This window comes from Fundulus heteroclitus, unplaced genomic scaffold (genome assembly GCF_011125445.2).
Source record: "Fundulus heteroclitus isolate FHET01 unplaced genomic scaffold, MU-UCD_Fhet_4.1 scaffold_66, whole genome shotgun sequence".
NCBI classification, from domain to species: domain Eukaryota; kingdom Metazoa; phylum Chordata; class Actinopteri; order Cyprinodontiformes; family Fundulidae; genus Fundulus; species Fundulus heteroclitus.
In genome coordinates this window covers 668755-683033 of record NW_023397099.1, presented here as the reverse complement: position 1 = coordinate 683033, position 14279 = coordinate 668755, and the positions used below count along the sequence as shown (strand labels likewise).

Sequence of the window (14279 nt, the reverse complement as noted above, 5' to 3'; positions counted from 1 at the left end):
TTCATGAGAGTAGAGTGCCTGTTTTGGAAACATTAGGTTCTCATCTTTGCTTTTTTCAGATGATGTGGCTCGGTGTGCATCTTTAATTTAATTGGAGAGGTTTCTATAGTCAAATGTCAAATGGCCAAAATGAGAGTCAGCTTTTCAAGAGAAATAGTAGGTAAGAGCAAGAAATGGATAGCCAGAAAGTTCATGAGGCGTGCACTACTTCAGTCGAAGCATCAAAGTGGACCTTGGAATAGCCTCAGTGCCTCTCCACCTCAAAAGGGCCCCTTTATGGTGGCTCTTGCTGTTTTTACAGTACCTCCTTTTAGTAGATTTTCCAGGTAAGTCACACTGGGAAAATAACAGACCAGCAGAGAGTTTATATTTTATCTGGTCTGGAAACACCGGAGGTAAGTTGGAGATTGTCTCTAGGGAGATATAGGCTGTGGGCCAGAATCTGTAGGATGACTTTTCATATGAACTGTCAGGGGGCAACTTTCTTGCACCGGGATAAGTTGCTACACATAGCAGTGATCTCAAAACACCAATGTTCCCACGTTTTCACTTGCTCATTAATAAGTTATAGCCATCAAAAAATCTAAACTGTGGCACTCCAAGAGGTCACGTGATTCGATTTTTGCTGCTCAGCCAATCAGATCGCTGTATTGTCAGCTGTGCGAGTTCACCAGTTCATCATGGCTGCACCCATAAGATGTTTGTATGCATCTGTTTCCTGACGAAGAAAGCCCAATAATAGCATTTTCTGGTGCCAGTTGAGAGAGATCTTGATGGCAAGGAAAAAGAAATAGCACAGACCATCCATCATTCATTTTCTAACACGCTTATCCCTGCTGGGTTCGCGAGGGGTGCCGGTGTCTATCTCCAGCTGTCAATGGGCGAGAGGCGGGGTACAACCTGGACAGGTAGCCAGTCCATCGCAGGGCAGAAATAGCCCAGTCTTTTGCCCAATTTACTGTGATATCACCGAGACCTGCTGCGCTAGGATAGCACAGGCAACAGGTGTTGTTGTGCCAAACGGTGTTGTTGTGCCAAACAACCAGCATTTGTATCCCCTGCGTCAGGAGAGTGTTTGAAATCAATAAAACCTTTAACCTCCAGCTTTGTGAAGTCTAAATATTTTTAAACATCACATTCTAATAAAATGAAATAGATTTTTTTAAACTCCTAATACATTGTTCTATTTTTAAAAGCGACATATCTCCTTTTCTTAATATGGTTAATATCTCTATATGGTTGTTGGTCGAATTAAAATCTTATTAAATCTGATAATTTTGGCTGTGCCTTTATTCAGTGTTCATTTGATCACACGTGAAATCCGCTTTATATTATCTATTCATGCGGGTCAAAAAAAGAAAAGAAAAAAAGAGAACCAGCAACAGCTGTGATGGACTCAGGAAGGTGGATTTTTGGTTTCAGCAGACAGACAATGCGACAATCTAATAACATAAAGCTAATATTTTCGTGACACATCTGGAAATGACCACAGAGCCGTTTTCTTTCTCATAACGTGTTATATAGAGTGATCAATTGAGTTTTAACCAACATAGCAATCCCTTGTGATAGCACTAACATGTGTTACATTTTCAGTTTTTTCACACTAACTGAACGATAATGTAACGACACCATTGCTATATTTCATTAAGAAAAGTAAAACATCTTCATTTATCTGTCACCTGTGGTATCTTTGTGTAGCAGGTCTTGGTGATATCACAGTAAATTGGGCAAAAGTCTGAGCTATTTCTATGAAGGTTCTTTTGTTCCAAAACGATTTGTGCCTTGTAAGCATGAATTTGAAGTTGTAGAGGGAGTTAAATTTAAAATAAGTTTTGTATTTGTAGAATAAAAAAAAAAAATCACAAGTACAATTTCTTTTACACCTGTTCAAATTTTAAGTACAAGTACACAAATTGTGTTCTGTGAGTTGCACATCAAAAACCTCTTACATTCTGTTTTGCTCCAAATGGTCCAGAACTATTCTTGCAAAACTATTTGTGCATTGTAACTTTGGTGTTTTGTAATTGCAGATTTTTTTTAAATCTGTCACAAGTACAAAATAAAGTTACACCTTTTCAAATTCTTGAGTACAAGTACACAAATTGTGTTCTGTGAGTTGCACATCATAAATGTCTGTCATTCAGTTTTGCTACAGTGTATTACACGTGTATTAAAATCTTCAAAAAAACATTTTTTATATTTTTTTTCCTTAACACAAATACAAATCAACGAGTACATTGCACAAATCTGCTGCTGTGAGTCACAAATTCAACTTTACAAGTTACGCCTTGACTTTTGACACAAACGTCTCAACGTTAAAAATTATCTGTGACTTGTGGGTAGTACCCTTGATCAGACAGCAGGGGGTGCTGCCTGCTCCGTCAGTCTGTACCAACCGGAAATAAGGCCTACTGCCATGTTGCCTTCCAAGGACCCAGCACACATATGCCTTCGAAGAACGCAGCTCTTTGATTTTTGATTTTCTCTGTACTTAACTGTGCACTGCCACAGTTTTGATCACGCAATAGATTTGTTTGTAATCTTTTGTGACCTGCAGTTCTTCATTGAAAAGGGGATATTTACCAAAGATGTGGATTTTTATTCCAGAAAAAATAATAAAATTATAAAAAGGATGTGTCCACCTTTTCTATTCAGAGGTAAAAAAAAATTCAGTTTAACAATTTAATGAAAAATAGTAATAATAAAAATAATAATAATATTATTATTAATATTATTATTATTATTATTATTATTATTATTATTATTATTATTATTATTAATAATAATAATAATAAAAATCCACATCTTTGGTAAATATCCCCTTTTCAATGAAGAACTGCAGGTCACGAAAGATTACAAACAAATCCATTGCATGATCAAAACTGTGGGAGTGCACAGTTAAGTACAGAGAAAATCAAATACTTAAACAAATCTAAATGTATACACTGTATGACAGTGAGAGCTGCGTTCTTCAAAGGCATATGTGTGCTAGGTTCTTGGAAGGCAACATGGCAGTAGGCCGTATTTCCGGTTGGTACAGACTGACGGAGCAGGCAGTGCCCTCTGCTGTCTGATCAAGGGTACTACCTACAAGTCACAGATTATTTTTACCGTTGAGATGTTTGTGTCAAAAGTCAAAATGAAGGCATAACTTGTAAAGTTGAATTAAAGTTGATGTGCAAAGCTTGGGATATTGTTTTATGGCTCAACCCTGCTTTGAAGCTCTCTGCTAATTTCTGCCCGAACTGCCTTACATTTTCTTCTGTCTTCATAATGCTGTTTGTTTACTAATTTGCTCCAACGCATCTTAGAATACTGTTGTATTCATACTAAGATTGAAACAAGCAACAGATCAACTCCCTTTAGGGGACTTCTTCTGCACTATATTTTATTTAGGAACACCTAATTAAAGATGGCTGAATACAAAATGCATATTACACTTTTCAAATTTCTATCTGAAAAAAAAATTAAAATCTTGTATCGTTTTCCCTCCACTCACTATGTGTGACTAGTGTTAGTCTATACAAGTTATTTTCGTTGACTGGTCTGTAGTTATTTATCCTTATGCACACTGCTTTGATATGCCCTTCTTGCAGATCACAGCCTAATCTTGATATTACATTTTATTTATGACCTTTGGTTAATATTTGAAGCCTATCTTTGGCTCCTTGGCTCATCTTTCTAGTCTAATCACTGTCTTGTCCTACTTCCTCCACTCTTGATTAACCTTTTAGAAAGGTTATAATAAAGTCACCACTACTATCGTCTTAAAGTTAATTATTTCTGCTTGTGCCGAGGAGTGCTTTCCCCTGCTGATAGAGCTTACAGCTTAAACAGCCAGTACTTCTGCCCAACATGAAGACACATAGACAACTTTGCGTTATTGTCAACCTGCTTGTGGGGTCTTTCAATGCAAGGCCAAGGTCAAGCATGGCGCCAGGCTTGGGTGTCCATGTCTTGATGTCTGGTGCAAGTTTATTGATGAGTGCATTGAGGTCCTCTGGTCTGTTTTTGATGTTGGTATCCTTAATGCTCCTTCAACCATATAGACAGAAGAGAGAAAACCAAGCAAAACACAAAAAAACAAACCCATCAGAAGACCAATCTATATAAAAAAGTTAATATGTCACTGTTTAGGTGCCATGATTTGTGTTATCGGGCCTGAAGATTATCATTCTGAGATAAAGTGCCCATCAAGCTGCATCTGCTGTGACATCTGGCCTGTAGAATGTGAAGGCTGTTTGCATTTACTGAATGGGTGTTTCAGTTACTACTATCTATACGGTATGTTGTGTTTCTATCAGCCTGCACCTGCATCAGAGCAGTGCAGTGTAATCAGTATAGGGCTCATTTACTTGGCCTTAATGCATCAACCATTGTACAAATCTGACCACTGTGTAATCTCAACTTGTCTGATGGATGAGCTTCCACAAAGTATCCAGCAAAGGGACAGTAGATCCTCGGTTGCAGTGACTTGACCAGCGTAGCTTTGTAGTTCAGTAACTTTTTCCTTTCATTCTTGATGAACTCTGCCTTCCAAGAGTCTGAGAATGAGGAAACAAATAAGAAACAGTCACCACTGGTACCACATAAATGGTAAAACATTCAGGTTTAATAATTTGCTAGATTATTTTCAATTTCTCCTTTTACAGGAAATTCCTTTTATTCCTGCAACAGCGCAAACTTTTGTTCTGTTAAAATTGCTCTTTAGGATCATGTTTAGGCTCACAGTGGTTTGCCTTTTGTACATTCTATACCTTACTCAGGTACTTGCAATTAAAACTTTCTTGTAAAAACATTTGGTTGTCAGTATGACAGCTGTGGTTTCAAAACTAAATGTGTGCTATGAAAGACCTTGTGCTTGTCCAACTCATAAAGAAACACTGCAATCATGTTTAGAAACAGGATGTAAGGCCAGCTATTTGCAGGTGAACACTGTGTGCAGCTGGTGTTCTGGTTTGTTTTTCCGGTCATACAAGTAGGGCAGATTGATGAGAAACCAATTTTTGAAATCTTGCTTTATAACACTGTAATAAAAACACACTATACGGCACTCTCCAAACAATGTAGTTGAGTTTACCATTGTATTTCCCCCCATGAAATGTCATTGGAAAACCAGATGCACCGCCAGCAAAATCAGTCAACATCAGGTCCACCTTTTCTGGTAGTCTGCCCCCATTTGGCCTGGTACAGTCCACTGTGTTCAGAATAATGTGACCTGCAATCGAAAAAATAAAAAAAAAATAAAAAATTTGATCCTACTTTTTTGTTCAATCTGCTCTCAGAGATATAATGTAAAATCTTCTGTACCCTTATAGTCAACAATGATGCAGGTGTCCATTTCAGGATGGACACCGTCCATCAGAATCATAAATCTCAGGTTATTGTCAACCTGTCAAAATGAAGGCACAATAAATTCAAATCAACAACCAATTTTTTTTTTAAATGGTAAATTCCTTTTTTAAATTATTATTGGTAAGCTTACAATTTGCCAAACACCAAAAGGAGTGACATTGATATTGGTTAGCTTGACTTTGCTTTTCTCCAAAAACCTGGTGTATGAAAGAAAAGAAAACAGATAAAATGCTTGAAATAGAATTAAACAAAAGTATTCCTGATTATTTTTCATCCAAATTAAAAACAGAGTAAGAAACAATTCTTTTTGGGACTTCCGGTTGGCAACAAAGAAAGATAGAAGCCTAAAGGGAGAGCTCCATGCTGTTGGCTGTTAACCTACTCTCATTCATCTAATACTGAGGAAATGTTTAGAAGAAATCAATGCCTAGGTGTGCCATAATTTTCTTCAATTGAATAAAAACAAAACTGAAGTAATAATCTTTGGACCAATAGAGGAGAGATCAAAAGTTAGCACACAGCTTCAGCTGCTTCAGCTAGGAATCACTGATCAGGCCCGAAATCTGGGTGTAGTGATGGACTCAGACCAGAACCTCCAAAAGCATTTAAAGACAGTTACAAGGTCGGCTTTCTATCACCTGAAGAACATTTCCAGGATTAAAGGACTAATGTCTCAGCAGGATCTAGAAAAAGTAATTCATGTGTTTATTTTTAGTCGAATTGATTACTGCAACAGAGTTTTCACATGTCTGCCTAAAAAGTGGATCAGACAGCTGCAGCTGATCCAGAACGCTGCTGCATGCGTCCTCACTAAGACTAAGAAAGTAGAGCACATCACCCCAGTTCTAAAGTCCTTACACTGGCTCCCTCTATCTCAGAGAATAGACTTTAAAATACTTCTGTTAGTCTATAAATCCCTGAATGGCTTAGCACCTAAATACATCACAGACTTGTTATCAGTGCATCAACCATGCAGAGCACTCAGGTCTTCTGGCTCCAGCTTACTCCGTATACCTAGAACCAGAACCAAACACGGAGAAGCAGCATTTAGTTCCTATGCTCCACTTATCTGGAACAAACTTCCAGAAAACTGTAAAAGTGCGGAAAGCCTGAGTTCCTTTAAATCAAGATTAAAAACACATTTGTTTAGGACTGCCTTCGACTGTTCTAGTTAAACTGTTCTACTGAAACATCACTGTTTTTAATGTTCTATTTTGTTTCTACATTTTATTCCTACTTTTATTATGTTTTATTTTTCTATATTTTAATCATGTAAAGCACTTTGCATTTTCTCTGTACTGAATTGTGCCATAGAAATTAATTTGCCTTGCCTTGCCTAATACGAGACATTTGTGACTTACTATTGAAATATGAGTGGGGGAACCAAATCCAAGAGCAAAAGGATGCCAGAAAAAGCAGAGAAAGAAACATCAAGTCCAGGCAAAGAAACCACAGCTAATACTAACGCTAAGGGGACAGAATATGGCGGTGACTCACGCATCTCTAAAAATAATAAGTGAACAAATTTTTTCTCTCCGAACTGAGCTAAAAACAGACCTGGACACACTTAAAGATGACTTCAAGCAAGATATAAAGAAGACATTGAATGAACTCAAGCAGCAAATGAGTCAGCAGCTATCAACCACAACGCTTTAAATTCAAGACCAATGTGAAAAACTTGAAGAAGCAACTGCACAAATTGATGAGTTGGAAACATGGTCAGCCATGGTACATACTGCTCTCAACAAACACTTAAAGATCAGAGGACACTGATGGACAAGATCAACAACTTAGAATCAAGGTCAAAGAGGAATAACTTGAGAATTTATGTGGTGCCTAAAGGGCCAAGGGGTGGGGTTTTCACTGCTAGAGGTTGAGAAGAAACTGATAATAGAAGTCAATCAATAACGGGACAGATCTGCAAATACAATGAGCACACCGCTTACTCGCATTAAAGCAGAGTCTCAACACACTGCCTAGATCCATAGTGGTTAATATTCTCCAATTCAAGATAAAGGAAACAACTATTTTTCCTTCTTGTGTCCTGTCTGGCAATGTGGCAATAAGAATTGTTATCTTGATGCCAAAAACAGCCCAACAGATTTTACTTTCACAAGTGGAGCCTTACTGCTTTTGCCATAGTGCTCCGCTTGATTTATATATGCAAGAAGCTTTTTTGTAATCTATGCAGGGTATATTTCATGTTAAGAAGAGAGAAAAAAGGAGAAAAGGTGAAAGAGAAAGAGGACAGAAAAAGGAGAGAACGATACAACATCCTCAGTCTGCTTCTTCACCTGCAAAGAGAGATATAAAAGAACAGCAAAACCAATTGATAAAGTATTACAGGTTCAAACAAGCAACACCTTCATACCATCACTGAAGAACATACAGCACCATCCAAAGTGACAGCCGAAGACAATAGGGGTTTCCTGTATAGAAGTGAATCTGCAAGCACCCAGATCCAAGCACCTGCAGGTGTTTGGGAGAGTGCGCCTGTGCATGTGAGGTTTATCCATGAGAAAAATGCTCAGTAGTGGTTGTGACGAGCCAAAGACCCGTCCCCCAGAGCACCGAGGCAGACACCAGGGGAACCAAAACCCCAGATGAGTCATGAACAGAAACGGATGACCCAGACTTCAGCCAGACAAGTAGATAGCGTTTAAAATGGTGAAGGTTGCAGGTTAATCGTCAGCAGGCAGGCAGGCAGGCAGGCAGGCAGGCAGGCAGGCAGGCAGGCAGGCAGGCAGGCAGGCAGGCAGGAAATCCGTCAGAACTGGCATGACAGAGGCAGACAGGATGACGAAGGGGAGAACCAGAGTCCATAGTCCGAAAGCCAGTCCAGAGTCAAGCCAGTTGATCAGAAATCCAGGAATGTCCAGAGCAGAATCCGGGAGCAGAGTCAGGGTGCAGAAACAGGTCCGGTAACCGACAGGCAATCAGATCCGACAGGGGCAAGGCAAGCTCAGAAAAACAGGAGACAAAAACGGAATGGAGGCGACAGAGCAGGACCCTTGCTAGCCGGCGACGGTGCAGGGCTCTTGGCGGCGGATGTCAACGACGGTGCAGGGCGGACAATGACGAAGCCGATGAACACTCCTGACGCTGACCCTGCACCGATTCTGGAGCTTGTTGTCAGACGACGCCTGGCGAGTGGCTTCTGACGGTGCCTGGGGAGCGGCCTAAGACGAGCAGCCTCAGACGCCGCCTGGCGAACGCCGCTTGGCTAACGCCGCCTGGCGAACGCCGCCTGGCGAACGCCGCCTGGCGAACAGCCTCAGACGGCACCTGGCGAATGGTCTCAGATGCACCCAGAAACTTTGAGACCAGGAACCTCAGAAGCAGCCCCTGCAGCACCTCTGGTAACGACACCCTAAGCAGCTACTCAGAAAGTAGGTTGTCGAGCAGAAGGTGTGGAAGTAAGAACTTCTGAAGTTACCTGGGGATGTAAAAATAACCATGGGCCCCTGGGTGTTTGGTGTTTTAACGAGGCCCTGGATCCTTGGCATCTCGACAAGGCCCTGAGGGCTTGGCATCCACGTATTGGATCCACCTGGACCCCCTCCTTGCAGGACTTCGGAGCAAAGACTGGCGGACTAACGAGTGTCGCACCCACACAGACTGTCAGACTGGCGAGGGTCGCAACCACTCTGACTGGCGTACCAGCTACCGTCGCAACCTCGCAGACTGAGCATTGAAAGCAGCAGAGCCATGCGGCAGCAGAGTCATGCAGACTCTAACCCTTCAGACAGCATTGCGGACTGACCAAAACACAAGTGTTTTTAAAATATTCACTCATAAAATCCCTCTAGGTTCTGCTTTCATGCTCTCTTATCTTTTCTTTCATGTGCACCAGACAGGTCTGAAAAGCCCACATTCTAATGTATTAAGCAGCTGAATGGAGTTCAAAATGAGCAGCAAAAACTCGTCTTAATGGCTAAATCATTTTTGTGTCAGGGTTGGGGAGTTCTGGGACTGGATAAAAAAAAAAACATAGTAAATATATGCTACTAATCAAAAGTCTGGACTCACCTTCTCATTCAATGTTTTTTTATTACTACCTCTGGGAACTCCTTCGAGACTTTTGGAAAACTCTTTCACCCGATGAAGCTCATTGAGAGAAGGCCAAGAGTGGACAAGCAGTAATCAAAACAAATTTACACGATTCTATATATTTTTCAGTCATAGTTTTTATGTCTTCACTATGTATTTGCTATGTAGAAAGTTTTAAAAAAGCCAGTGAATGACAAAGGTGAGTCTAAACTTTGGACTGGTAGTGTACAGACATATGGATATAAAGTTTTTATTAAATGTTTTCACATAAATACCATTTTGAAAAATGATTCCTATCTGTAATTTAATTTATAATATAATGTTAGAGCCCCAGTTCTGCCAACCCTAACCCTGTAGACTGGGTCTACAGGGTTAGGGTTTATTAGCAACTACTTTCTGAAGAATTTTAGATAGGAAAAGAAGATTAGATTTAAGTCTGTAATTTATTAAGTCATCTTGGTCAAGAGAAGGTTTCTTAAGTACAGGTTTAATAACAGCTACTTTAAAAGCCTGTGGTACATATCCATTTACTAAGGATTTATTAATCATGTCTAAAATGGGGGCATTAATCAAAGGGAACACCTCCTTAAATAAATTGGTTGGGATTTAGTCTAACATACAAGTTGAAGGTTTCGATGAAGCTACAATTTTAGATAACTCAGAAAGCTCTACTGCGTCCAAACAGCTCAAACACCAATCAGGCTCTAAAGATTCTTCCAACGCTGCCTTACTGAGGATGAGGTAATAATGTTTGGGAGGATGCCAATCATTTTATTTTTTAATAATTTTACTTATGAATCCCATAAAGTCATTACTGCTGAGAGAGCTAAGGGAATGGATGGATCAACAGAGCTATAACTCTGGGTAAGTTTGTCATAGAGAAGCCACAAATTATTTACGCCTCCTTTCTTTCAACCAAACTTGACTCTGCTTTAGTACACTTCTCATTATTTCCCTGTCTTGCTCTCTGCCTAAAGTTTCTTTATTATTTTTATTCAGCTCTTTTAGGCCACTGAGGACCCAGGGTATGTCAAAGGGAAAGCATCTCACTGTCAATGTTTCTTCCCCTTCACAAATTGATACTTTTGTTGACGCCGTTGTAATGGCCCAAGGCCTTTCCTATGAGTCCCTGGGTAGAGCTCCTAGTTGGTGCTGATTGGAAGTGGAGGCAGCTGGCCAGACTGACGTCAGGCCCAGTTTAAGAATCAGCAATCTTCCTCACCTGCAAGCTCCATCCAAGCGCCAGACGATCAACCCTAGCTCAGACCAGACCAGCTTGGAGGAGTTCAGCTCATTCTTTTCTGTCTCTCTGCCACCTTCTTCTCTCTTTCCCTGTCCTATCCAACAAGTTATGATTTTGTTTGTCAAATAAATCCCCATTTTAAGTTATCCCATGCATGGCTTCCCTTTAATTTGTTGTGGTCTAAGAGCCAGACCATAACAAATTGGGGGCTCGTCTGAACCTATTTTACAGTTTGCGCAACAGTTCTAAATTAACAAAGCATTGTTTGTAATGTAATTGGGAAGCTGTTTTGGAAGTTAGTTTGAAGAAATAGTTTTTCTTTTTCTTCTTCTTTCTCTGGTTTGGGGTAAGTCGTTTGTTTTCTTCTCATCTGATGTCTCCAGTGTTAGGTGCTAATTGATGATTGGTTTGTGCAATTAGGTATGGTAATCTGAACTGATTCCCCTTTAAGCCTCAGCGTGTCTCCCCTTTTGGCATTCATATGCTCAAAAAAACTTTAGTGTGAGATCATATGGTTGGAGCAGTTGTCTCGGGGGCACAGCCATAGAGTTGGGGGGGTTGCTAGTTTTCTGATCGCCTTTCCCACTCTATTGGTATTCAGTGCGTAAGTACCCACCATCCCTGATCTCCGAAGACTAGGGTTGAGCTAGTTAGTTTTGGATAGGTAGTTAGAGGGGAGGTTCAGATGTGTTGTGTTGCACAGATTGTCAGCAATATACTTTAACACTGTTTGGTGATTTAAGAATCTAATCATGTCTCTTGAAAACTTTATTAAATCCCCAATAGTAGAATTTCTGGAGCAGTGTTTTTAGAGAACAATTAGTAAAAATTGCTGAGCACCATAATATAAATGTTGGTGACAAACGGTTGAAGGAAAATGTTAGAAAAATGTAAATGTAATCATTTTATTTTTATCAAGCTACAGGCATTTGGTTTGTTTTAAGAGTTTGCTTTCAGGAAGGTTCTGTTGTTTTTAACCTTAGATAAGGGAGAGCAAATGGTTTTCCCAGATAAGGAATGTCTCCTTTATCCAACTTTGCATGAAGCTGGTGATTTGATTATCACCATTATCCAACCTTGTACAAAGCTGGTGATTTGATTATCACCTTTATCCAACTTTGCATGAAGCTGGTGATTTGATTATCACCCGCAATGAAACTTGCTCCCTTCTTTGTTTTCCAACCCCCATGTTGTAAACTCAAGACTGTGATTAATTTCTCCTGACCCTATGTGATGTGTGACAATAAAGAGAAGGGGACAGAGGCAGTCCGGGGCAGTCAAACTCAAGCTTGTGAAAGAACAAGTCCTATGCTCCTGGTTCATCTGCCCTCTTCCTTGGGAAGAGTAAAAACTTGTGTTTGTGTTTGGTTTTCTTTCCAGGATAAAGAGGTTATTAAACTTAACCCTATCAGAAAATGTTAAAGCAATTTTAAGGGAAAACTTAATTGAAATGAATGTTTTGACTTTGCCTTCAGTATCTGAAGATGTGGGTTCTCAGGTTGTAAAGCCCAAACCTTTGGATTTCAAACAACAAAAAGAGTTGTTAACGTTATGAATGCAACTGGAGAAGGAAAAGGACTTGGCTTTGGAGAATTTACGACGGCAGGCAGATTTTGATAAAGTTCTTGCTTTGGAAAAGATAAGACAGGAAACTGAATTAGCAAGAATAAGGTTGGAAAGTGAAAAATTAAATCTAATGAAAGAAAACCAATTGTCTGGGGAATCTTATGCTGTGGACTCGAAAAGTAAAGTCTCTGATATTCTAAATGACTTGCGTTTGGTGCCTAAGTTTAGTGAAAAGGATGTTGATACTTTTTTCACTTTGTTTGAAAGAGTTGCAGAGACAAGAGATTGGTCTGATTCAGACCGCATAGTTTTGCTTCAGTGTGTTTTGGTTGGTCGTGCTCAAGAAGCTTTCTCTATGTTGAGCTTAAATGATGGCCAGGATTATGCCAAGGTTAAAGCTGCAATACTGAAAGCATATGTTCCTGAGGCATACAGACAGAGGTTTAGAGACTGGAAAAAAGGTGATAAAACTTATGTAGAGTTTGCCAGGGATTTGGAGATTCATTTTAATCGATGGTGCAATTCCTCTGAGATCAAAACATTTGATGACCTCTGTAATTTAATGGTTTTGGAGCAATTTAAGAACTGTTTCTGAGCGCATTGCAGTGTACCTTAATGAACAGAATGTGAAAACTGTGTCAGAAGCTGCAGTGTTGGCTGATGATTTTGTTTTGACACATAAGGATACTGGTGTAGAACACACAGTTCGGAGGAGTACTCCAAACTGGCGTTCAACAAGTTTTGGTTCTTTTTCAGACCGCAATTACTGAGATCTGGAAAAAATTTGTAATTATTGTCACAGAGAGGGTCATTGGAAGAAAGACTGTGCTTTGCTGAAGTCCAGAAATAAGGATGGTACTCGGGTTAAACCAGCAGCACTTGCTGCGCCGGTTTCTTTGAATGGTCCTGACGAAATGATTGAAGTGGTATTTGTTGAAAAACCTGATTTGAGTTCTTATAAGCCATTTCTTATGGAAGGACAAGTGTCTTTAGTTCGTAGTGACGTGAGAGTCCCGGTCACTATCTTAAGGGATACTGGTGCATACTATTCATTCATTTTGGCATCAGTTTTGTCTTTTTCAGATGAATCTGACACTGGATTATCTATACCTGTGTTGGGTATGGGTATGTCTGTGTTTTCTGTTCCTGTACATAAGCTCATGCTTCATGCGGGTCTGTTTGATGGGGAAGTAAGGATGGGTGTTTGACCTGCGCTGCCTGTGGTTGGTGTCACAGTTATACTGGGAAACAATATAGCTGGAGGGAAAGTATGGCCTGATCAACCGGAATATCCTGGTGTTCCAGTATCTTTGATCGACAGTGGTCTTGACGAAAATAAAAACTCACACCCTGAAGTTGTTCAAGCATGTGCAGTGACACGGGCAATGAAAGCAGTCAGTGATGTACATCAGGATGAAGATTTTGGAAAAGTTAAACAGACGTCCGGTTTTTGTTTGTCTAACATTCTTTTGTCTATTTCACAGAAGGATCTGGGGCAGGAGCAAAGATCTGACCCCACAATACAGCATTTGTTTCAGTCTGCAGTACCTGGCGAGGAGATGCAAAGTTATGCTCATGGATACTTTGTTGAAAACAAGGTATTGTTAAGGAAGTGGATGCCATGTGGTGACAATACTATTGGGGACCCAGTTTATCAGGTTGTGGTGCCTTTGAAATATCGTGACTTGGTTTTGCATGTATCTCATGATGAGTGCGGACACATGGGGGTTAGAAAAACCTACGACCGCATTTGAGAAATTTTTTTGGCCACGCCTGAAAAGAGATGTTTCTGCTTATATTAAAACCTGCCACACTTGTCAGCTGACTGGTAAACCCAATCAAGTTATAAACCGGGCACCACAGTATCCTATTCCGAGTATTGGTAAACCATTTGAACACTTAATAATTGATTGTGTTGGTCCTCTTCCACCTTCACGGTCAGGTGCTAAGTATCTTTTGACTGTGATGTGCCAAAGTACCAGGTATCCAGCAGTATACCGGATGCACACACTTACTGCAAAGTCTGTGGTGCGAGCTCTCATGCAGTTTATTGGTATTTTTGGAA

The 14279-nt window shown here is 40.1% G+C and overlaps 1 protein-coding gene across 3 annotated transcripts in view; it reads right to left on the bottom strand.

The window, feature by feature from the left end:
• Window positions 1–14279, bottom strand: part of cmah (cytidine monophospho-N-acetylneuraminic acid hydroxylase) — an 81467-nt gene that overhangs the window by 28503 nt on the left and 38685 nt on the right. For all 3 annotated transcript variants that reach the window (XM_036133683.1, XM_036133686.1, XM_036133684.1), the window contains 5 exons: window positions 5486–5552; window positions 5311–5392; window positions 5081–5218; window positions 4409–4544; window positions 3892–4035 (listed from right to left, as the gene is read on the bottom strand). In XM_036133683.1, coding sequence (XP_035989576.1) covers window positions 3892–4035; window positions 4409–4544; window positions 5081–5218; window positions 5311–5392; window positions 5486–5552 — 567 coding nt within the window. The remainder of the gene's footprint in view (window positions 1–3891; window positions 4036–4408; window positions 4545–5080; window positions 5219–5310; window positions 5393–5485; window positions 5553–14279) is intronic.